Here is a 25926-nt window from a genome sequence, read left to right on the forward strand (position 1 = left end):
GAGAAGAGACCATTAGAAATGGGTCTTATACATGTGATCTGCTGTGCAAACAACAAAGGCAATCTCTTCTTCTGAGCCCTATCCAAGCCCACCTCTTTTTTTTTTTTTTTTTTTTTTTTTTTTTTTTTTAATATGGCCTCTGGCCAGACCAGCGCTCTCTGTAAGGAGAGCTGGACAAGGTCAAGCTATGCTGATTGCAAGTGGCTGTGGGAAGGTCATGTTGGGTGCCAGCAGCTTGTGACTTGTGTGCCTGTGAATATCTAACAAAGTTATTTTTTGCTAATTTAGATGCCTTGATTATATTCTTAGCCCTGTTTAGCATTCTTGTTTATGGTTCTTGTTTCCTTGGGCAGGAATGTGACCAGATACGAGCAGATCATTTCTCCAGCAATGGTGACAATATTTGCTGGTTGCTCAGTGAGAGTGGGGAGTGCTGTGTGTGGCAAGAGCTGCTGCATCCCCAGCCAGTTCAGCAGTCTCTGCTCCAAAAAACCGAGCTCCTGCTCCTAACCACTTCACAGAAAAGCAACCCACAGAGAACTACAGTCCAGCCCTTTAAGGGTAGGTCTCTGACCTTGCCCTGCTTTCCACAGGTTGATGTTAAAACTCTGTGACTACTCTGGCCAGAGATCCCCTACCTCTGAACTGCAGTAGGGATGGAGCAGCAGACCTGGGCAGGTTGAGAGCATGGAAAGGATGCCTGAAGTGGAATGAATGAGGTTGGCAGGAATTAAAGGGCTGAAATGAGAAGGGTTTGGGAACCTAAAGCAGGCAGAGCATTAGGGATAGAGGATGTTGAAGATTGCAGCCTGCCTAAAATTGAAAATGTTATATGACTCAATTATTTTATGCTGTGAAAAAGTCGAACTTCACTCTTAGAGCTTTGAGTCCGATCCTATGGATACTATAGATTGCTGTGAAGAGCAGCAGAGTCCTTGGGGATTTGTTGCAGATAGGCATAAAGCCCTATCTTCATACCTTAAGGAGTCACTGTTTTTAAAGAGGTCTTAAATGTAGTATCAAGAGAGAGATTTAAGATGGCAATCATATATTGAGCATTTTCCCTGGCTCAGAGTGGCTCAGGTTCAGTCACACAGGAGTTCCCAAAGGATGTGTTGCTTAAAATCGGACACTAAACATTTTTGGTTAAAGAATTTTTTCATAGTTTTGTAAGAACTCCTCTGGTGCCTTGCTGGATGGGTGGATGAAACATCTTATGACTTTTGAGTTTGCCCTGACCTAATGAGAATCATGCTCTCCTTTAACTACAAAGTGTCTGTTTAATGGGAGTGATAAAGGTTTTAGATTTGTTGTGGAAAAAGTACTCTGCCCATGCAAACTGCATGTTAACAAGTCTTGGAGTCTTTGTAGAAATAAAGATCTTGTCTTGCATGGTTTTATGGATACCCTTGGATTTCATTAACTTCAAGTTAAGACCTTGCAGTTGGCAGCATCATGCTCATAATTCAAAACCAACTTGCGTGTTGGATTAATTTCTCTCCAGGAGGTATGTTTTACTTGTTTGCTCCAAATGAGGAGTACTTCAGATCATGTCAGATTATAAGAATTAAGAAAACAGAAGCAATCAAAATCATATGCAAACTCTTAGAACTTTACTTAGAGTAACTAGAGTATGAAAGCTGTTGGACAATATTGGAGCACAAATCCAAAAAATAGTAAAGCATAGATCATTCTTTTTAACAATGCAAAAACATACACATCTCTATGTTAAATACATAATCAGCACGCAATTTTAATGCAACATGTACTTTTATACTTGCTGACCTTATCAGTCATTTAAAAGTAAGACTGTACAAGGTTTTTACCTTGATTGGTTTCTCTAGAGTTTAAGGAAAACCCACATTTAAAGCAAAACGAAGTGTTTGTTTAAAAAAACCCAAACTGATAGCTCTAGCACATGTACAAATTATAGAATGCAACTTTTTTGAAGAGAAATCAACTGGAATTCTACAAATACGACATAACATGATGCATGAGGTAACATTTCTTTTAAAGTCTAGGATCCCTGTACTGTAGTTCCAAATGGTGCTCTGACTTGACACCTACGGTCCTTGGAAAATTGACTTGTTCAAGTAGTCAAGGATTGTTATTAGGCATGCTTCTTTCTAAGAAGACAGCTTTGTCCTGAAATATTGAAAGAATCTGATACTGAAAGATAGTTTGAAAGAAATTTAAAAACAATACCTGGTAGGTGAAATAGACTTTTGCCTAGTTCTCAGATATACTTTTATATTACAGAAATGAACTGAAAAACATGGGGTTCTTTCTCTCTAGGAAGGTGTTAAGAGAATTGCGCTTAATCTTACTGCTAATGCAGCATCCCAAAAGTGTGGCCAGCTACTTCCCTTGCCCCTTTGCATTTAGTAAGTCTGCTGAGAACAGAACAAGACTTTGCCCTGCAGACCACTCTGTGGTCAGAAGGATGAGGTGCTGGAGACACGAGCTCCAAACAGTCCTCCCCCTCTTTCTTGAGCAAGAGTCTTCAGACTTTGTGTTGCCCTTTATTAGGATGCTGCTTCCAGACACTGCTCCCTACCCCTAATTTTTAAAGTATTTCCTTTAAACGAAAAACAAGTCAATTTTAGAGAACCCAAAGGCACAATTAGAACATTTAAATATGAATTCAGTATTTATAGGCATTTCTGTGGCACTGCTCCTTGTAGTATCCAAGCATCTTTCACCAGCATTTGTGAACTTTACAGCACCTCTCTGAGGTTGGAGAGCCTGCTATCCCTGTGTTAATACTTTATAAATGATACAGTCTTTGACTTTGCACAACTTGGTCAAAGGTGTCTTAAGCCTCTGTATTGAAACTGCATCTCCTTCAAGATGCTTTGTGAGGCACTTCTGTACAATCTGTTTTGCCTCCATGAGTTCCTGCTGTGAAGTTAGAACTGGTTCTTGGCTTCTGCTCTGCTGTTTATGTTTTCCTCAGCCTTTACAGTTTGTTTTTAGAGTGACACTGTGGCTGGCCTTGCTCGAGTATGCCAAGATGGAGAGAGTAGGATGGACGAAACTTGCCCCTTTCTCCATTGCAAAGGGTGTGGCAAAGTTTGCTGTCCTTTGTTTTCCTATCGCTATAAAGTCTGGTTTTATCTAGTGCCAGCAATGCTGCCTGATGACCTTTAAAGGTTAGTGAACCTTTCACTAAAGACGATAAACGTAGTAGTCATGGTTCTCTCTGCTAGCTTGTATGGTCCTTGCAGGATAATGCATGCTGTGGGTGCTTGCAAAAGATATTTTAACTCATTCATTTGTGGCCACCCCTCTCTCCCTGTACACACACACAGGCATGCCTGAGTACACACTTGCACACTCACTCCCCCTGCAATGCTCACTTGTTCAGCCATGCTCCCCCTCTCTGGCACTCCCAGAAACTTTCTGGCTGATACAGATGAAACAAGGATTTCTCAAAGCTTAGGAATGCTACTAGGCTCTGCTGCCCAAGTACCATTAAACATATTTTGTCTGTTCTGCCAAGCAGAAAAGAGCCCTTGGTCTCCAGTTCTGACTCCAGTTGGGAATTCCATGACCCATGGTGTTAAGACGCTCTGCCAGGGTCTTGGAACAAGTAACAAAAGCAGCATGGGGGGCTACGCCTCTTACTGCAAACTCGACTCTAAGTCCATCAGCAAAAGGCAAAGGTTTTTTTTCTCTCTCCTCAGAACAACTAGCTTTAGGTAGGATCACTGCTGCCAGCTTACTGATAATGATGGAATGACAAACCATCAAACAACAGTTTGCCAAAGGAGCTTCCCGACTTAAGTCGTGCCCCCACTCGACAGACAAGCTCTAGGGTCTTCCAGCCACGCCTATGTTTTTTATCAAAAACTCTTCATAGGTCCTGAGCTTTGAGATACAAGGCTGAGACGACAACACCAAAATCTGATCTAAAATAGCAGAGTAGCAAGACCAGTGTTCTGAAAAATGAATGCTAGACAGCTGGGTTTGATGTGATTTAAGCTTGGTTACCTTTATAATGGTGGTGGGAGTTTCTGTCCAGTTTAAAACCACAGGTTGAATTTCTCATCTTGTGCGTTTGCTGATTAATAATATACAATATATAGCAGGTAGATTTCTATTACACCTAAAGTAACTGAAGTGCACTTTGAACTACATTACTTGAAAAGTGATTAGATTTATTTTAAAAAGCTTGCTGATGGTAATAAGTAAACATAAGTCATCTACAAAAGTGCATTATGTACCTTCGCCTTTTTGGATGTTTTATTTTTGCAATTGTGTGGCATTTGCAAACTGTATGGACAAAATCAGTTGCTCAAAGTAACCAGTAAATTTATTGCCTGTAGCCTCCTAAGCCTCCTAATTGTTCCATTATAGCTTAGGAAGGATTTTTTGTTTATCTTAGTAGGAAACAATAGTAGAGTTACATTAGTGTTGCCTTGGAGAGCAAACCTCAAAGCTGAGTGATGCATGGTAATTTCAAGCTCTGCTGTTTTCTGAATATGTACATATACTCTGTTTTCCACCCAGAGTTATTTTCATTAAAAGTTAATGCAATTTTTTAATTTTTTAAAAGTTGTAGTTTTTTCTTTGCTTTTCGGTCATGTTTTTGCTGAATTATGGATAAAGCTGTTGCTCCAATTGTAAATTGCATCCTTTCCTAAGAGAGGATTTATATATTTGTAGGTAGGACAAATGGTCCTTACATAAGTGTAAGTATTCACCTTGCATTACTTGGATTACAAAGTAATTTTTTTTTTTTTAGGTGCTGCATGATGAACATGAAGAAAAGGTATCGGAGGAAACATGATGTGTACAATCACTTGCTGGTTTTAGGCTTTTTTAGTTAGAGATTTAACTGAAACAGTGCAATGCAATACTCAAATATTTTGTCAGCAGATACAATAGTTTAATTTTGCTTTGCCCTCATTGTGGGCTTACACCACAGGGTGGGAAGGTGTCTTGCAGCCAGAAAGGTTTGTCACCTGCAAAAGAAGCTGTGAAGCTCAGGTTTTTGTCTAAACATCCACACTGTAGAGCCCCAGTGGGCACTGCCTCTCAACCCTAAACTGAAACCCTGAAAAATGCAATCAATCTCAGGTCCCTAAAGATGACATGAACCTTTGTAGGTTCCTAATCAAATCAGAGAACCACTCAGGTTGGAAGGGGTCTCAGGTAGTCATCTTGTCCAACCCCCTGCTCAAAGCAGGACCAAGTTAGGTATTGGATTAAGTTGCTCATGCCGAGTTGAATTTTGAACTTAACAGACTGTTTCTCTTTGGTTTCTTCAGCGTACTAAGTTATAAATTCAGTTTTGAAATACTTGAAGCCTGGTGTTTCCAAGTGCTTCTAAGCATTCTGTGGTGCTCTGGGGATGCAGAGCTAACTTTGCTGGAAAGGTTAGGGTTGTAGCTCTCATGACTCATTCGGATATCATCAAGCAGTCAATTAGTGAATTTGAATTAATTCTTTTAATTGTTGGTCTTAAATAAAGACACCCACACAATTCCTTCTATTTCTTGACTGTCCTTTTCAGCTTAGCAAATGAAAAGTAAAAAGTCCATCAAAAAAGAATTTTGTTTTAAGCTACTTTTTAATTACTGAATTACTTGACATTCCGTCAACATGAAGATTACATTTTCCTTCTCAAAAAGCTGTCAGACAAGAATAAGGAAAGGTGTGAAGATGCTGAACTAGGAATGAAAGAAAAATTGATGAAGCAATACTAATAAATTGATTTGAGCAGTGACATGGTTTGGTAATGCTAGGGAAACTTTTTCCCTCAAGGCTGCAAAGACAAGAAAGTACCTAAAAACATACCACGGTTTTTGTTTTACTGATTGAGAGTGAATACCTTGATTATGAAATGTTGAGACCTAAGACCACTCTTTAACCATACAACTAGCTTGCACAAACTGCAGACAAAATGCCCTTCTGTTCAAGTATGTGCCCCAAGTTGAAGTTAAAGCTCAGTCACCATGGCCCCTATTTAGTCTTTGGCCTTTTTTTTTTTCAGAAGGTACAAACTATCGACAGGTTTGTTAGTGGTTTTACTGAGGAATGGATCTGCTCACAGAAAACTGAACTCAGATCTCCAAAGTAATTTATACACAAGCTGGCCAAAAAAATATTAGAGCGCTGTGAATGCCTGAGCAGGCTGTTTCCTCCCTCTTCTCTACCATTCTGGTATAATTTAGGCCCACTCTTGGACTGAATCCCTTGCTATTGTAACAGCTCTACCGTATTTCATGGCACTGTATCAGCAGGCAATCAAGGAAATTGCTTTACAGAACCCAGAAATAATTTGGAACTCATCTTGAATTCAATAGATTACTGCTAACTTAACTTATCATCATATGAGAGACAGGGGCATCCTTTTTAATGGGAACTTACTCTGCTTTAAGATATGATTCCACACTTGAATTATAGTAAAAAATCAAACATAAAGAAGGGAAATGGATAATAACATTTTATGGTTAATTCTGTATTTGGGAAATGCCAGTCTGATACCAAAATTGTGATAATTTTGTCTTTGTCTAACTAATGTTCAGGTGGTATTTCCTCAATGCAGTACTGTCAGTTACTTAGAAACAGTAAGCTATGTAATGCCTCTTAGTTGCATGTTATAAAACCTATGTATTGGTTTATTTCTGCTTAAATATTCTGAACTGTTTTCATGCTCATTTCTCAAAACTGATGGCTCCTCTCCTCTCAGAAACCAAAATACTTAAAAGCCACGTTTGACTTAAGTATTACTGATCATCCTTCAGCATTTCTCTAGTGCAGTTAAAAGGAAAATGGCAGCAATCATAGTTCTCCTATTTTCTGCTATGTTTCATGGATCTCCAAGTGATGCTGTTTTCTTTAGGTTGGATATACAATATCCATAAACTTTTCTACATTTTCCCCCTTCCCTACCATTTCAACTTATTGTTCTAAATCATTCTTTATCTTGCTGGCACAACGTCTGTTGAAAGGTCACTTAATTTACTGTTTTATATAGCTTTAAACTGCAATTTTTTTAAACAGCTTAACATTAGTTGCACATTAAGATCATGTTTATGCTTGGATTGTTGTTCCAACAAACTGCACATGGGCAGTAATGAAAATGTGTGTAAACTTGTCTCATACATACGTGTGTGTATAAATACATATATATACATGTACATATACATATGGCTTTCTAATATACTAATGGCCATGGAAACTGAGCTCGGATAACACCCAACTGCATTAAAGGCTGTCCTGATCATGTCATGAGTATAGCATTTCAAGTGGAGACAGAACTGCTGCTGCCACCTTTCAGTCCTCTGCATGGTCCCTCCTGTCTGGAGAGCCCTGCGCAGCACTAGCTGTGGGGTGTCCTTCACCCAGCCCCGCGCAGCACCCCTTGGGCAGGCTCCTGCCCCAGCAGTGCTCCCTGGCCACCTTGCTGCTGAGCGGCTAAATTGTACCTTGCAGCCTAACACAGGACGATGCCTGCAGCCTCTAAAAGCCAGAAGCTGACTGAACGCTTTTGCCTGCCCTTAAAGATGAGGCGCAATCCCACAAAAGGCTAAATTCTTGCTGTCAAATGATTTCTCCTTGTAAATCATGACCCGTCCTGAACATGTGGCATTCATTGTCTCACCCTCTGTTTAGGGCTGTTTTATGCCTGTAAACTGATGCAGTAATTCAGCAAAAAAACGAACAAGAGGTAGATATAAATCTCTCTCATTCAGAGGAAATATTGAACAGCAAAACGAGCAGAAAACAGAAGACTTCTCTGTTACTCACCCAATGCTCTCACTTAGCATAGCTGTATTTAACAACCAGACAACTTAGGGCACTTGCCTTGAGCATCTGTGCAAGAGGGATGGGTGAGCTGAGGGATGCTTGGGAAGCCGGCGATGTGTCTAAATGGTTTCAAATATTGGCTGGAAAACGTAGAGTCTTTTTCATCAAGTCCAATGCTTGGTAAGTATGAGAGGACTGTTTAGGGCAGTCAAAAAAATGCAAATGGAGATGTTTCCTCAATATCCGTAAGTCTGCAAAAGGAAAACTCAGACAAGTTAACACACTTCTATGTATATATTAATCCACTGCCTGTCAGTGTTCTTTTATTCCCTGTTGTGTGATATGTTCTCCCATACTCTAAATTATGATGTAGGATACAAATCAACTTTGCTCCTCTTTTTATTGTAACTTCATTTGTATAATTCAGCAGTTTTCCAAAAAAGCCTGAAAAGGCTAAACCTTCCCACAAAAGTGGAAACTTAACAGGTTTCTATTCAAAAATATTCACCACATAGATAACCATTTCATAAGCAATAACACAACAGAGACGGCTAAGCCATTTTACTAGAACTCAAGAAGGTCCTTTTCGGAAGGAGGCGACGTGGGACAGCATGTTCAGGAGGACTTGCCAGACAGAGACACTTGAACCTGCACCCTTCTGACACATCTGGCTGCGGCTTCAGCTGAGGTGAAGAAGTGGTGTGCCCTTCACCATCCACCACAGAAAACTGGCTATCCACCCCTGAAACACTGCAAGCTATAACCATCTCTAATCTTCACCAACCCAGCTGATTTTGCCACCAAAGGTGAGTCAGAACAGTTAGGTTTCAGGTGTGCACTGAAACTCTTGAAAATGCTGTCCACAGGCAGTACCAAAAGCTCCTGGGGTCCATGGTGCTCTTTGTGGATATGCCTTCAAGTCAAGCCTGCTGACGGCCGTATGGAGTAACTATCCAGTCTGACATGAAGTTCTGATTTGGACTTACTCATTGCAGAAACATCAACGTATTTTGTTAATCCAACAAAGCAATGTAAAGAAATACACAATGCACAGGGAACAGTATTAAAAAGGAAATGTTATGCATGTGTTGTATGTAACTACTTGAATTCTTGCCCAAATCCTACCACTCCATTCAATGTTTTGTAAAGTAAATGTATAAAGGAATATTAAGTATTATCCACACAACTGAAATTTTAACTTTTACAATGCTATTAGTTTAGCTGCGTGACCAATAATTCTGTTTTTGATATTCATTCAGTCTTCTAGCTAAAGCAAAAGCTCTAGTGTTACATTTAAATGGTTTTCAAATTTTTACTTTTGGTGCAATTCTTACCTTGAAACCTGCATCAGTAATGCTCAAAACTTTTCAAAAATACTGCTGCTTAAATTTTAGTCATGTACCAAAAGAAATATTACACAAAAATATTTTCTTGCTTTATCTCTATAGTTCCTGAAAAACTGTGTGTTGTGGGCTTGGATATAAATGTACTGGAGAAAACGCAAGTACATCAATAGAGAAGACCTTAAACGGCCACTATGATCTGTAACAGTCTATATACAAGTTACATACATGACTGTTTGAGAGTCTGTATTCATGAATGCAGATGTGTGCAGTCTACATACTGCACTACGTTAATTTGTCTGAGGGGTTTTCTCTGTGTGTGTGTGTGTGTGTGTGTGTTTTGCTTTTACTGCAATAAGGAATATCGAGTACAACCCTGTGGTGGCATAGAAAACGTGGATTACTGGGTTGAGATTCACCTTTCCAGTGCCACTGCTCATTAACAGTGCACTGATTTTTCAAATCTGTCATTCAACACAATCATATCTAAGTCATTTCTTATTGCATATGTACATGTAACAAATTGATACAAGTGTGTAAAATAAAATGTAAAGTTCATTGATACAATGCCTTTCATTATTAGCCATAACCGGTTGTTAGCCAACTTTGTAGTGTTTTAGAGACATTTTTAGCTGAACTTGGAAAAATAGGAAATGTACTGTAGCTTAAAATAAATGTACATAATATACAGTATATATATTTATACACCTGTGTATGTATATACACACATATATTGATATAACATTTAAAGTAATGTTTAGTTTTGATCGGTTTTTCTGAGGTGTTGGCACTACCTGGTAAATAATCTAGAAACTGAATTTGTCCACAGTTAAATAATCATTTCCAAAACTTAGAAAAATATACTTTCACTAAATAAGGTTTAAATTAACTGATTTCTGTATATAGCATTTAGGATAACAGCTCCCAAACTCTGGCATGAGTACATCTACAAGAACCCAAGCTGCTACAAATTGGTAATGTAAACACTGCCCCGCAGCCAAACACAGAACAGCACAGAAATACAAGCTACTGTTGCAGCCATCACTGGTGGCACCCAAACCATCTCTGGTTTGGTAACCTCTTATATAGGCTTCATTTCAACCTGATACAAATCACCCTTACAACCCTATGCTCTATTATTTAAGGACCACTTAAAACACAAAGTGCCTGTCTTCTTCTCAAAGTACAGCACTTGCTGATTTGAGCAGTGTTTAAACTTCCATGAAACTGTTCTCTTGAGTGCTAGCTTATGCTCAAGGACCCTAATTTAGGACTCGGATGACCATCAGTACTGGAGATTCATTGTATGGATTTTGATCTACTGCATAGGTAAACATAGCAAAACATACATATATGTGTATATATATGTGTGTGTGTGTGTATAAAATTTCATGGACCTACACATCGTACTGTACTATACCATGGTGTCCTGCTAAAGTTATGTTTGTTTGTTTTATTAAATATATAGGCAGCAGAAAAAAGTATCGAGCAAATTGTCCTTCAAAAACTAAAGTTAAATCAAAATAGTGGACAAGAACTTTGGTAAAGTTTGTCAATTCTTTTTTTAATTCAGTCAAACTATTCTACTGGTTGCCATCACTGTCCTCACAAGAAGAAAGTGCTTGCTTCTCTTCCGAAGAAAAAGATATGTAAGGTGGAGATTAGCTAGTCAAGAAAATTCTGAACTAAAAGCTTACAATTTTTCAAATGTTACCTATCTTCAGTGGTGGAATGAAAGCTAAATAGAGTTCTTGTCCTATGTGTATTTTATTGTATACATATATATATACAAATATATATATGTACATGTGTGTGTCTGTAGGTACATGCACACACTTTTTTACAGGGGAGAGGAACCTGTATTTCTCCACTTTCCACATGAAGACTTGCATGTTTCTCCCTATTCTATACCCTGTGCAGTATAAGCCTTGGTGATGAGGCCAAACAAAATGATAATAGTACATCATAGTACATTAAGTTATGTAGCAAAGTCATTTTCAAGCAAGTAAAATAAAGCTGTGTTTTCCAAGCTTCTTGTCTTTAGCATTTCTCATTTTAAAAAAAGGAAGGAAAAAGAAAGAGGGGAGGGAATAGGATTATGGTAGTAGCATTGAGTCAGTGGCATGTGCAAACACATGCACACACACACACATACACACAGAGCAGGGCTTTGGTTGACAAATGCAGATTGTCCAGAGAAGGTGGATGCATAAGTAAGGAAGACACTACAGCGATGCAGTTGTATCTTTTATGTTTGCATGGAGTGAGAAAACTAATTCAATTGAAAAAGAAAAAGCAAAGACCTCTTTTTAGGCCCCTCATCAGTGTGAGCATACTCAGTATGCTAGAGAATTTATCTGAAACCTTTTAAATCAAGGCCTCTTTATTACAAAAATAAAAACAACCAAAAAAAAGTATGAGAGAAGACAAGATGTTGAAGTGTCATTCCAATTGTCCCTGCAGAGAACAATTGTATCCCATCTATTATTCATTCTCTTCTCTCATTTCTACGATGTCCGTCATTTCCTCTGTGTGAGGCATGTCGGTCATGGCAGAGTCTTCACCTTCCGTAGCTGCTTCATTCTCATTCCGCTTCTTTTTCTAGATTGAAACAAGCAATCATAAGCATATGAATAATGATGAGCACAGTCCTGCAAACCCTGGGCACTGCGAGAAGGCAGGTGGGGCTAATTCTTTTTTAGAGTATGTTATTAAGAGCTAGAATATTTGTGTCATTTTCGTGGCTTGTCAGTTAGAAGGTTTGCATAACCTTCCTGGGGCTCAGCTTTCTCCTTTCTAACATGAATGCAGTAATAGAGACTTTTTTGTGCTAAGCAACATCCAAGACAGGCTTCAGCATGGCTGGAGGGAAGAAAGCATCTGGAACCTTTAACATCACAGACTGTTTATTAAAAAAAAAAAAGCAGACAAAGTATCAGAGAAGATAAGTTGCTGTAAAAAGAAAGAGAGAGAGAGAGATGGCATCCTAATTTCTCAAACGTCAAACTTCAGGAATTTTGCAAGATGTGAGCCTGCTGGCTTTTCCTGGTATCGCTGATCCACTGTGGGCCCACATCCGATCAAGGCCAAGGAATATTAGCGTCTATTTTTGGCTAGCAGGAGTAAGAGCGCATTCAAGAGGCCTATGATTCATTCAGGATGTCCTGGATTAATAAAGCTAAGAAGCATTCAGCCCCACTACAAAACAAGTTGAAGCATCTGTTCCTTATTATCCATTTCTCAGCAGGCTGACTAGTCTTACAGAAAACACTTGTAAAACTGACAAAAAAACCCAACCCACAGGTACTATTGATTCAGCTGAGTTGAGCATAGCAAAGTTCAAATTTTCAGCGGTGTCTACACAGCATTTGATCTGCAGCTCTCAAATGGTGTCCACTTAATGCTACTTTAGGTGAAAACAAGTTGATGTATAGAGCTACTAGTTGGCTCTGCCACTGTCACCCTGGCTGTTGAGGAGCTGCTGTCAGTTACATACTAATTCTAGTGAAGGAATAAATTAGGTTGGTGCAGTTATTGCTACTGCTACCTGCAGTCATCACTGCAAAAAATTAAGCACCAGATCCGCAAAGTACTCTAGGAGCTACAATTGTAACATGCAAACAACGAGGAGGTTAGTCTAAACAGAAATAAGTTGTGAAACCACAGGCCAAGAATAGCCATTTCAGAGTCTGCAGACTTTATTCTTTTATTCCTGCTCATGAAAAATATGACAAACTAAGCGTGACAGAGAACAAGGTCTTCCATTTTCTTATGCGTGTTGCATAGTTTGATCTACTGTCATGCTGATCTGCTTGCACTGTTAATAGATTTTTAATTTGTTTCAACACAAGGCTTTTAGGTATTCCATTTTCTGACTTTTTTGCTAAAAACAGAAGCGCTGGGCGTCTTTGCTTTTTCTTTCGTAAGAAGTCTAATAAAAAAAGAGGTAATACATAGATTATGTTTTCTACTCCCATCCTCAGAGTTTTGCTAGAATGACCTAGAGGGACTAACCTACACTCCATGCTATTTCTTTTTGGAACTGCATCTGGTACCTTGTATAGTGCTCTGAACACACACCTGGAATGACACGACCTGCAGGTAAAAAGACTGCTGAGATATACCCAGTTGCCAAGCCAACATTTATAGTCTGTTTGACTTGATTTAGTAGAATATTCTTTGAAATCCATGTACCACTACTGCTTTGCATATGCAGGATTGTAGTCTGTGAGCTAGGCAGAAGTATGCCTATGAGAAATCCTCCCCTCTTTAAATATTTGTAAGTTCTTAGCCTGCACTGCTGGAGGAGAATATCTTGTTTTAAGCCAATTTTTTTAGATGCCAATACAAATAAAGCAACTGTAATTTCTCCATTTTCAGCAGAGCCAGCTTTACATACACACATAAAATTAGCTTGAACGAGTAGTTGTTATGTTTACATAAGCAAGTGATGCTGTGCTATAGTAGCAACTCTACAGTGCAAAGCAGTTGGTGCTGAGAACATGATATCCATGGTGCTTTGAGGAGCAGGAAGTTTACTTCAGACCAGCTCTAGCCTGGTCCCATGGACTGAATGCCCACTAGCGATTGAAGTGCATCTTTCGGTTTTATTTCATCCCAAAGAATTCTCAAGTATATTGCATATATATCCAATATATTCATAAACTGCTTTCATCAGATTCCCCAGAGCCTACTTCTTACCTGTTTCCGATAGACGTAGCAGGCTGCTATTGCAACCATGGTGGATTCTCCTACAAAACCAGCTAGAAGGGATCCTACTCCAAGAGTGGCTCCATGAACTCTGTGAGTAGCATAAAAAAAAAGTAGTCACAGTTGGGTGCAAATCTGTGATTCATAATTTTATTTCCACTGAAATATATAATCAGTCTTTAGAAATATTTGCTTCAAAGACATGATGTACTAGCAAAGAGAAAAAATGGTATTTTACAGGGCTTTTTTTGTTTCTTAATGTGCTTCATTATTTAGTAAGGGTAACATACTGAATCAAATTCTGCACTGAGAAAAGCTGAATACAGAATTTAATATGAAATTAAAGATTGTATAAAATGCTATAGGATAGATTGTTTTCTTTAACCTCATTAACGAGCTGTTCTTCCATTAGCTTCCATAAGGGTGCACTTAACAAAACGCAAATAAATTCCCTCAGGACAAATTTTACCTTTCTGACACTTGTATATTTTTTTCAAAAGGGACTTCACTATCATGCCTCCCTAGAGCAAAGTCACACTCATAAATTTATAAATCATTCTTTTCCAGATATTGCCACTATTCAGGCTTTATATGACAGTTACTTTGTATTTGGGGAAAATGTTCAGATTTATACAACTCAGTGATAGGAAACATCAGCTCTGTGGCGAGGAGAGTGATTTACCCCAAGTAAGGCAGAACAATGAGACTAGCGATGAGGACAATGATCCGCAGCACTGAGCTGGGTGCCAGCACAAATGTCTTCTTTAGAGTCATCAGCCAACCGGTCAAGTGCGCTCTGACCGTCACTGTTCATAAACAGGGGAAGAGGGAGGGGAAGTGAAGAAAGAGAGGAAGAGTAGTAAAACATTTCAGTCATCTCATATGAAGCTTTTTCATGTAGAGAGCCCTGTTCAGAAATGACCATGGTGGACCTTGTTTCTGGTAACTTTGCCCACTGGGAAACCCTCCTACAAATGAAGTAGATCTTGTGTCCATGTTGCTTTAGTACACTGATTTTTGCAAGAAACAATTATAAACAGCAATTCTGCCAGATGAAAGAGATGTTGTCTTATAATCAATTTATTAGAAGTTCTATTCTGTTTTCTTCAATAAAAAAATATCCCCTTCCCTGGACAGAAATAGTACCAAGGAAAACCTTTCACTAAGCTCCTGTACAGTAAATGGTACAACAGCTAGTTACAAAAACTGAAACCTAGATGTACCTGTTCTTGTATGTGGAGTTTACCTTTATTGTGAAATGGTCTTGTTATATTAGCAAGCTTTCAGAAAACACTACATCAAGTAGCATTTGTTTATGAAAGTTTTAAAATTTTTGAGGGGAAACATTTTGATTACTGCTGTAAAACTTACCTGTTTCTTGAAGAGGGGCATTAACTTTTATTCTGTATTGTTTATACTGTGATGATCTCTGCAAGTGCCACTCGGACTGGCAGCAACAGGGGAGGCTAATGGAGTTGACAGTACCATGCAGTTGGTGCTAGATGCTATACCAGTTAATTGCAGTCTTGGCAGAAGAACAACACATGCCCACATGTACCATTAGTGTCATTTATGTGTGTGTTCTTGGGCAACTGCAATAGATACAATTTAGATTTTACTCTTGCTAGTGAGAAATGTAGGTATGGTAAATTTGTCTCTGTTTAATGGCAGACAGCTCTTACTGCAACATTTGTATCTTGAGAACTGATGTAAATGGCCTTGGGCTTCAGTGACAACAGAGCTGCTTTAAAAATGGTGTTGCTCACCCTAGGTATGCATTTGGCCACTCATATGTAGAGACAAGTTGGGCCCCAAGACCACACCTGAAGGTTGATCTGGGTTTTGAAGATGTGGAGTTTTTATTTTCTTGTTTTTACCTGGAACTGGGAAGAAGGAGAAGATGCGCAAAGGAACAACACATAGCTCTGCAAAAGCAAAGTCTACTCCAATTATGTCAACTAAAATCTTCTCTGAGACGTTAGGCGTCCAAAACATCACAAAACAGAGCTGTGAAAGAGAGCCAGAAGGACAACATTAAGAAATGCTTACCTTTCATAAGGGAAGCCACAATAAAAGACAGGCCCTCCTGGTTGAAAAAACATTTGTTCACTCTACTGATGGGGTTTTCTTTTGGTATTAAATGAAGGAAGAAGATGGATACAAATTAACAGTAATAATTTTGCATTTCTACGGTAGTCAGGGAACTGTAGCATGCAAAGATTAAGGTTTTCATCATTACCAAGGCCATAAAGTACATTACCATGTACTTTATGATCACCTTTAATCACCTTCTTTAACTATTATCCTGTGTTTCTGCCTCTTTGCACATACACCAGTGAAAGAAAATAACAAAACTTGCACATTAAACAACAGTCTTGACTCAACAGGTTATGAAGCAGTTGTTGTAGAATAAACAACACACCTATGCAAGTATAACCAAATATTACTTTGCTGTGTTTGAATTCTAACAATTGTAACCAGGAAGAAATTGGAGGGAAGGTTATCCCAAACATCAACAATTCGTGTTGTCTTTAACTTAAATTGAGGATGAGCAACTGCCCAAAAGTCAGGTCCAGCTTTATTGCTCTGCATAAAGAGTGGAAAACAGATTCTCACTTCTCTGAAATCAGTTGAAAATACTGGAAAAGAAAGTATCACAGCAAAGTTCATAAACACACTCAGAATGCCTTTTGCTTTGAGAAAGGTACTCAAATCAATGTTTTGCAGAGATTTAAAGAAGTTTTCAAATATTTAAATGCAATAAGACTCTAGTATACCTACAGCATATTTATACTCAGTTTGCATACAAAAATACACAGAGGACACGAGAAGCATGTTAACTTGAGAAGCAATTCGTACTCTTCAGGATTCCTTACCTACCTGACTCACATATATAAAGACTCACATATATAAAGAATTTCACAGTGCTTGCAAATGGTGGTTCCTGAAAGGTCAAATTGTCGCAAAAACACTAAGAAATGATTTTTATGGCACTCTTTCTAGTAAAGACACCTTTAGTCTTAAAAAAAAAAAAATCATCAAAACTAAAGGTTTAAACTACTGCCAAGACCTAGAGATTTGATCAAAATCTAAGATTAGGAGTTTAATCACACTGCTGTCACTAGTACTATTAACAGTATGTAATATGCCTGATATCAAGGCAAAGATGTTGAGCAGTCATAGCCCTGCAGACATAGCCCTCAGGCACAAGTCTTGTCAGGTCTTGTTATTTTCAAGACCTGTTATGTTATTTATCCCATTTTATGTTGAGACCATACATGAAAGGAAAACTTCAATGAAAAATCTGCAACAAATGGTATTGAGGTGGTACATATTTGTCTTTTTGGTCAGTACTGAGTCCATGCTCCAGTGCGGGCTGAGGGGACACTTGGCAGCTGGCACTAGTTCAGGTCACTCACCGAAGAACTTTACTGATAGTCCTTACAGGACTTTTTTATATATGCAGAGGTGCCACTGTTGCCTTCAAGTATAACTCCCTTCTCTTCGTCATTTAATTTGTTTCTGTCATTTAAAAAGTTATTTTATTCCTGATATTCTCACAGGGAAACAGATGTTAAGGAAGAGAGCTGACTGAATGGAGAACTTGAAACTTGGCATCTTCAGAGCTTGATCCTTCCTCTGTCAGGTTACAAAACCCTGTACCAGGTAAATTCTGAACATCGGCTGTAAACTGATGGCTCTGTAAGACTCTATAACCACTCTCTTATGTTTTAAACTATAAGCAAATTTCATGGTATCTAGCTTTTCTCTTACCCGTTCTCACGTCCATATGTGTTCAGATGGCTTTTAAAGTTAGTTTTCAAAGTCATACCAGCTCCAAGACAGCTGGCATATCACTCTTGTTTGCTTATGTAGCAGAAGTTGTCTTTCTATTTAGCCTACAAGTATCCAGGATCTAGGAGTTGCTCAAGGTTGGTGACTGAGTGCCTGTGGAAGGTCTTGCATTTTGATAGTCTATGCAGTAAACAAACCATTTCATGTTCCCGCAAAAAGGCTAATTTTAAATTTTCTTGTTTTTCACAATTAAACATTTTGCTAGACTAATTTGAAGCCATCTTGCAATGTACCTCCATTGCCTATTCAGAGAATTGTCAGTGGAGGAGGAGAAGAGAGGAAGGCAAGTGAGCTGAGCACTGAGTTTTTTTCTGCTTTAGCCAGCATTTCTTTCCCCTGGCCAAGCTACTTGTACAGGATACAATCGAAGCAGAGCGGACAATCAATAGGAGGGAGGCTTGCATGGTTGATAATCCAGTTATTAAAAAATCACTGTACAGTGATAGTGCAAATTCTTTCACAGTTTCAGACATCATTAGGCAGACTGTAGCGATTTGTATTCTTATTGCAAAATACTTGTAAAGCAATCATTCAGGGAATACTTTGGCAAATGTATCTTCAAAGTTCAATATACAAAATAACGTGCAAACATATCCAGTCTTCAATTGTAATCTGCTGTTTTGGTGAAAATACAGACTTTTATTTTGCTTGCACTGCACAATGCTGTAGGTATCTTACTGACCAGTAGTTACTATTACTGCAAGATTCCACACATTTGTGCTAAACAGCTGAGTTTGGCCATTGCTAGCAAGAGGCAAATACAGTTCTTCAACAGTGTTTGAAACAGTATTCTAGGATGGTTAGTTGGGCAGGCAAGTCGATGACCAAAAGCATTGTTCTCAATCCTATTCTCTTGGAAGTTAAAATTTGTTTCTGGCATTAAGAGGAACAGGGTGATTTTCTATTCAGTCATCAGTGGAGGATGGTCAGTTTGCAAACCCCCGGGTAGAGACTAAAACCCAGGTGGTGTGCAGTCATTCCTCCTCAGCAGTTGCAACCCACATTTGCACACCTCAGTGGAGAGTCAGTGCTGATAAATGGCTTTAAAGAGCACTTCTTACACAGCAGCTGGAGGGTACAGACAGCAGTGACTGCTAAGCTTAAGAGTAGGCAGTCTGAGGAGGTACGGTCTGACAGCAGAAGGCCCTGCTATTCCCATCTCAGTAGGCCTCAGTCTTTTGGTTCCAATATTGATAACTAATTTCACTTTGCTAAGAGGTTCCTCTCTGTCACCTCATGAACAGATGACACTCCCATTGCCCACAGGGTACACAGCTCCAGGAAAAAGTTAATGCTTTGTATCACGTGTTTTGTTTTGCAAGGGTCCAGAGAGGAAAAAAAAAAAAAAAAAGCCTCAGAGATTTAACTTCCTACTCAGGGATTTTCAGTATTATTTCAAAGACAAATCTGCCACATCATAGTACAGCAAACAGGCCCCTCTTCAGGAAAAAAGTAACACTGGAGAAAAACATTCAAATGAGGAAAGGAGTCTTGGTTATTGACCTATTCCAGATGAGGTATACTGAAAATAGGATGAAGCCTTAGCTTTTCATGATGCTGAGTGGTCTGTATGATATTTCTGAATACCCTGGTGGAGGATGGATACTGATCAGAAAGGACTGGCGAAAATGGTAACAACAAAAAAAAAGATATAAGTAGTCCAGTGAAACAGAGAGTGTGGCACATACAGAGATGGGATCTGTTGGAGTAAGCAGTAGTAACTTCACAGGATTCATGTCAGGAAAGATTTTAAGGAAAAGATTTACATACAGTATGTTTCTTATCTTTTTTCAGTTAGACATTCTTTTTTTTTTTTTTTTTTTCCCCTTACATCTTTCTCTATATGTCTGCGGGTTAAAAATAGGCTTGGTTAGGGCAACAGTTATACCTTCATTTAATCTAATCAAAAAAATGTGAAGATGAAACCATAAAAGCTTTGGCATAGACTAGCAACATGCTTGCATACTTCCACGCTGTGCAGCTGCAGGCTGTGACTGCAGCTGAGTGCAATGCTGATATACAGCAATGAATGTTGTACTTAAAAGCCTTGCTAAGGCTTGCAATCCTTCACGCTTTGGGAGTAAGGATTTTGCTCATGGAATTCTAGCAGCAGAATTCACTTGATTTTCTGTTATGCTATCAGTACAACACAGCATGAAAGAGTAGTTTTGTTAAAGCTTTTGATCATTTAAATGGGACTTAACTTACAAATGATGAGCACTTTAAGAATACAAGGAAAGATGAATATACAAAAAGGAGAGCAGAACAGAGAATATATAGGTCTGAATAATGTTGTTATCTCCATATAAACAACGATAACTATCTCTGCAAGCGTTTTAACCACTTGTACTGATCTGAAAGGCTGTGCTATTGGGCAAGGTGTCTTTAACAGATCCACAGTAATGAAATTTGAAAGGCTTCATTTAATGCATCAATAACTTACAGTTGCATAAGAACATGAATACAGTTGTACTAGATCAGATCAACTCTCCCCCTAGCTTAGTACCGTCTCCTTGATAGCAGTCAATGGGGGATGCCTAAAGAAAGGGTTTGAAGAACAGGGTGAATACAGAGTAAGAAATGCCCTTCCCCACTGCATCTGCTGAGCTGCTAGCTGTGTCTGCTTGAGGAATTTCTCATGGAGAAGTTGTATTTGCAGCAGTCTCTTCAGTAGCAATGAATTTATCTCATGAAGCATTAGGTTGTGCAAGCAAAATGTCTCACATGAGTGAACTTTCTTTCGTAATCCAACTGTGCATTTTGTTTAAAACAACAAAAAACAACCCCTCCCGCAAAACCAACCCTCCCCCCAAAATCCCAACCCCTTCACTTATGGCTTAGACAATCTCCAGATGTAGTTTTGCTGTCATTGCATTCTTTCATGTGCAACCTTGCTATTCTCAACCAGTAAATTCAGCATCTATGAAAGACAACGTATCCAACTATTTTTCTGTCAACAAGCCTGAGAGAATGCACCAAATCTTTGTTTCAGTGGGGACAGTATCCCAGTGCTACTGCTCAGTCAAAGGTCCCTTTAATCCCTTCTCTTAAATACACTGCATGCATTTGACTTTAATAAACGATTGTGACAAGAGAGCATTTATGAGCTTTTGTTTCAGATGTGCGTGCGAGTCTGTTTGTTAGCTTTCAAGAACTACTAGCATGCAGCCTTCTTACTGGCCCTGCATCTCCTGGAAGCTATTTCCATTTATTCTGGTTGCTGACAGGGACCTTACATCTCAGAGACCCACTACATAATGAATTATAATATATTAGGCTAACAAAGGCTATTGCCACATGTACAGTAGTCTGCAGGGTGCTAGATGAACTTGTGTTAAACACCTGTAGAATGTTGTGCATCTTTGGGGACATCCACTGATAAATGTACTGCACAAATAACAGTACAGCATTTCTAGAGAACGTCACTGCAACTCCCAGTTTCAGAAAACACTACCTGATGATAAAGACATGATATGGCTCCATGTTTCTGAAAAAGAGGCTATGCAATCTGAAAGGGATGTCTTTAAAAGTGGATTCAATGTATCAGCCTGGATATAGCCATGGCTGTGACAGATTTTACCATGCCAGAAGGGGATGGAACCGTTAACTCCCTAAAGGGCCTTCTATGATGAAATGCAGTTCATATTTTTCTACTGCAAAACAACTCTCAGCAGATATTTATTATCGCTTGTGTTCTATTGTTTGTTGAACTTCATATATTTGCAAAAGTATGCTGTGATATCAAGGTATGGCTGTCCAGGAAAGGTGTTCTACCCTAGAAGATCTAGGTACCCCTATATATCTATGTATCTACCCTAAATTGTTGTATGTATGTACTGAGGATTGCAGCTTTAATTTAACTTATGCCTTGTTCACAACCTCTCTATGCCCATTTATGCTATGTGGCATCCAATGAGGGCAGAAATTTATTTTACACCTTATTACGTATCTAAGCTTTTAATTACACCTCAGAGTTCTGAGAAGGTATCAGCAAGTTTATCACTTTTATTAATATGAAAGAATATAAATCATATGATTTTAATTATTTCGAAGTGTGCAAAAAGCAAATCAAAAGGTATCCTGAATTTTACACTGTCTAATCTCCTGATTTGCCAAACACTGGCCTCTCACTCTCCCATAAGCAGAGCTTCCATAACGTCATCTCCTCTCAGAATTTATATCACACTTTTAGAAGATGATCTTGTAGGTCTGTTTGCAAGTCAGATGCATGCCTTGTTCTAACTTGCAGCAGTGTCCTATTGAAGCATCCTATTTTGCAAGGTGTGTGGAAAACACTGATTTTGTTGAATTTGTTAGTGCTATTCTTAGGTATCTATAGCTTCACTGCACTTCAAAAATTAGTTCTCTAAATGACTGTGTAGTATTGGGGCTTATCTCTCAAAAATTTACTCTAGCATCTTAATACTAAAGCAAAAAAGCATTTCTCTTCTGTATTTTTATGATGAAGAATAAAACTAACAACTGTTTCAAATTGTTAATTACTAGTACAGAAACTGTAGAAATAGTTATTAATTGGTCAAAACCATTTTCAGACTATAATGGAAAGGTGGTTCAGTATTGAATATTTCTGTGCAACAGAATATAATTCCCTAATACCTGCTGAAGCATTCACACCATTAGGCAGTCTCTCAAGCAATTGAACAGCAATAAGGAAAATGTTCAACAGGGTTCTTACAAAGAGAAGAGAACCAATCACTCATTTCAATTTACACAAATAATAAAGGATTTTGCATTCTTTCTGTGGAAAGGGAGATCAAAAAACCTAGGGTTCATAATGAAGACATTATCCTCTGTTGATAGGAAGTCACATGTGAGCTTAAGAAGAAATACTCCAGTGAAAATCTTGTTGCTTTTAAAGACTAAGATAAAATTTAAGCATGCTGCCAAAACCTGTCATAAGGTTATCTGGAGGCTGTGCAGAGATTGCTCAGTGTGGTACCGAATGCCTGATAGGGCAGCAGAGGCCAACATCCCTGCTTGCCTGGAAGCTCACTGCATACCGAACCCAGGCGCACACCAGAAGGCACCTGCAGACTCCCATGCTCTCTTCCTCTGTAAACCATATTAGAGAGTGGTTTTCACTCAGCTACCCAAGTTTCAGCAGTATTAAGAAGCTTTTCATATACAGATTTTTAAGACCAAAATGTTGGCTCAGCTCCAAAGGAGGCCTTTAAATTTGCCCACAGTCTGGCATCCTGTTGGAATATATCATGATGATGTGTTTATGAGTCCTATAACCTCTAAGTGGACAGGAGCCTGGTCCTTCTCTTGTGTGGGAGATGTGAGGTATTCAAGACTAGCCTGGATAAAGGCCTGAGCAACCTGGTCTGACCCTGCTTTGAGCTGGTGGTTGGGCTGGAAGAACTCTTGAGGTTCTTCCAACCTGAATTATCCTGTAATCCTATGAAGCAAAAAAAAAAAAAAAAACACCCCCCCCCCCAACCTCTTGGATCCAGTAAAAATGCCAGACCACAGTCATATTTGAAAGCTGTTTATCTCAATGGTAATGACTTGAATCACAAGAACATTGTCTTACAGCGATTATCCCTCAGGTGCACACAAATCAGTACAGATTTTTGTGAACTTCGTTTTCTGTGAAGGGTGGTGTCAAGCTGAAAACAGCTGTCATGAAATTTGTCAAGCAGCAGGGGGAGCAAAAGAAACCAGAGCTTGCCTGCAGGAAAACTCTGTAACTTCACATTTTATTCTGAAATAATTGGTTTCTACAGATCTAAATCCCCCCAACCCTGACTCTCCTTATAGTTCAAAGTGATGGAGTAGGAAGATCAGTCTGGAGAAATAAAGCCAGGTCCAGCAGCTGCACAATACATTGGCTCTTGGATAGCACTAGCTTGCTGCTGCATTTACGTCCCCACCAGCTGCTGCTGAACATACTTAGGTGGTGTTTTTCAGGCTGGGTTGGGTCGCTAATTTAAGATAGCTATTATATCACCCTGTTCAATCCTGCTTCTTTTTGTTTTTACAGAAGGTAGAATATTTTACAGGGCATAGGCTCACTTTAACAAAGCTTGAATAATGCAAAGCTGGCAGATTCCTAGTCTCTCTGAAAACTTTCACAGCGTCACAGCTTAGCCATTTTCTTCTGTTCATAGTGCTTCTGCCCTGTGTTTTCTGCAGCCCTTGGATTATTCTCATTGAACTATTCTGGACTTTATTTAGCTGCTTCCAATCACGATTATGGTATCTGAGCAGAAACATGCTGCAGCGGCAATTCTTGACCCTTCCTTTTCTGCTTGCTCCAGTCACTCGTACACAACAGACTTCTTGTGTGACACCAGAGCAGTCATGAAGGAGACATCAGTCTCCACCTCACCAAACCAAACAGAATTGCTTTGTTCCAGGACAAAGGATCCATGTGGTACCATGGCCAGAACGTGGAACTCGGCTCACTGGTATGAGGATTTTAGAAAGTCACTCGCTGGTGATCCCACATCCCACCAAGCAGGCAGGTTTGAAATGATCTTTACTGAGCTAAACCTGACCTTCAAGAGGTAAAAACCTTCCTGAGCAACTGGCTGCCAACATGTCATTTCCAAATTTTTGTTTCTGTGCAAGCAACCTGAATATATAAAAAAAAACAATCTGGGAGTTCTAGGACAGGCAAAAATTAATGCAGTGAAAAATGGATCCGCTATGTCCTGCCTTGCATTCATATAATATATGATAGTAAAGTAAAAAGAATGCAAACTTAGTCCTAAAAGTTAATGCTGTTTTCTTTTTAATATAATGGTCCTAGATAGGTCTTGTGACATCTCCTTGACATAATGAGGCTGTAACAAAGGCCATTGAGGAAATAAAGCTGAGGTTGGGGGTAGGGTGGGAGGAAATCTCTTCCCTTTTTTATTTCCTTTCTTTGTGTACTCATTAGGGATCACAACCATGAATTTGGTCACCCTGGAGTTTCAGGTATTGGCATAGTCACGAAATGAGCTTGTGTCCTCTGAGAGGGACCGGTTTCTTAATGTGACCCTTCTTCCAGTGGATTTTACTGCCTCTCAGTTTTATTATTCCGTGACTCTAATGAAGCCCAGCTGTAGCCTTTGACAATAAAGTGATGCAAAGATTTAAAATGAGGACAACCAATAAAAGATAGGAGAAAATGCATGAAACTTGAACACAAGTCCAGTGACCTCAGCAATGGCTTAGACTTTTGGCTGTTTTTTTCCCACTGAATGTCGAATGTATATATGGTGGCAGCAAAAACGTCATTCCTATTCACACTTCCCTTCATTCAGCTCTAAACTTGTCTCTACCTCAATTCTGAAGCAAATGCCCACTTTGTACTGTTTCTTAAACTCAATTGCTAACTTTGCCTAAGCTTTTCTTTGTCATAAGAAGGTAGCTCTGAAAGCAAGAAATAAAACAGAGAGGGGGGAGAACAAATACCAGGAATGGAGGGATACACTGCAGTGGCTACACAGACTTTGAAGCTCTTCAGCACTATCCAGGGGAAAGTAATCATCCTCACAAGCAGAAAAGGAGATATTCAGGGAAAATCTCCTGTTGAGGAGAATTATAAGCATGTCCTGGCGCAGGTGAGGATGAACTACTACTTGAATCTGGATGAACTGAACAACATATTATAAATTACAATTGCTTTATAATTTGTGGAAGGGGAATGAGGATAAACAGTATTAAACTATGATTTGCTATTGTGTGTCTCAATTATTTTTCTAACTCTAAAGTTCCACAATCAATCAGATCTAAAAAAAAGAAAAAAAACACTGAAAAAAATCACATACTCGCTGGTCAGCTTTACAGAAGAACAAAGGCTTGCCCTTGTAACGCAGTTACACAATCCATTTTAGGAAATTTGGCTCCTCTTAGTAATCTCCCATTTGTAAAATTCCAGCACAGTGGCTGGTAACTAATGGGCTGGAACCATAATGCTGCAACTCTGGCTCATGTTCCAGGCCATGTTTACCTAAATGCAAACAAACAGCTCTAAAAATGAAAAGCAGTGATGCCATCAAAAGGCATGTTACCCTCCTCTTCCAGAGTTCAAATTTTTGGTTTCTACAGAATAGTTTAGGCTGTTTTTATTGTTTCCATAAAAATACTGTCAGAATGACGCCTACCTTAGGTGTGGCAAACCTGTTTCTTCTAATAAGGTAGAAAACCTACAGAAGTCAAGACCTCAAGATAGAAAAGATTATTGAGGTTTATAATTGGGCGTCATATTGCAGTCCCTTTTTGCAGAAATTAGGTGTAAAGCACT

The 25926-nt window shown here is 39.0% G+C and overlaps 1 protein-coding gene across 1 annotated transcript in view; it reads right to left on the reverse strand.

Moving 5' to 3' along the window:
- Positions 1-1591: 1591 nt before the first annotated feature.
- The window catches only part of ANKH (ANKH inorganic pyrophosphate transport regulator), a 109355-nt gene continuing 85020 nt past the window's right edge, over positions 1592-25926 (reverse strand). Inside the window, exons 9-12 of the mRNA XM_026121852.2 lie at positions 15689-15818; positions 14494-14617; positions 13803-13902; positions 1592-11702 (exon numbers count right to left, since the gene is read on the reverse strand). Coding sequence (XP_025977637.1) covers positions 11586-11702; positions 13803-13902; positions 14494-14617; positions 15689-15818 — 471 coding nt within the window. The 3' untranslated portion in view covers positions 1592-11585. The remainder of the gene's footprint in view (positions 11703-13802; positions 13903-14493; positions 14618-15688; positions 15819-25926) is intronic.

The sequence above is a fragment of the Dromaius novaehollandiae genome, chromosome 2, assembly GCF_036370855.1.
Source record: "Dromaius novaehollandiae isolate bDroNov1 chromosome 2, bDroNov1.hap1, whole genome shotgun sequence".
Classification (NCBI taxonomy): domain Eukaryota; kingdom Metazoa; phylum Chordata; class Aves; order Casuariiformes; family Dromaiidae; genus Dromaius; species Dromaius novaehollandiae.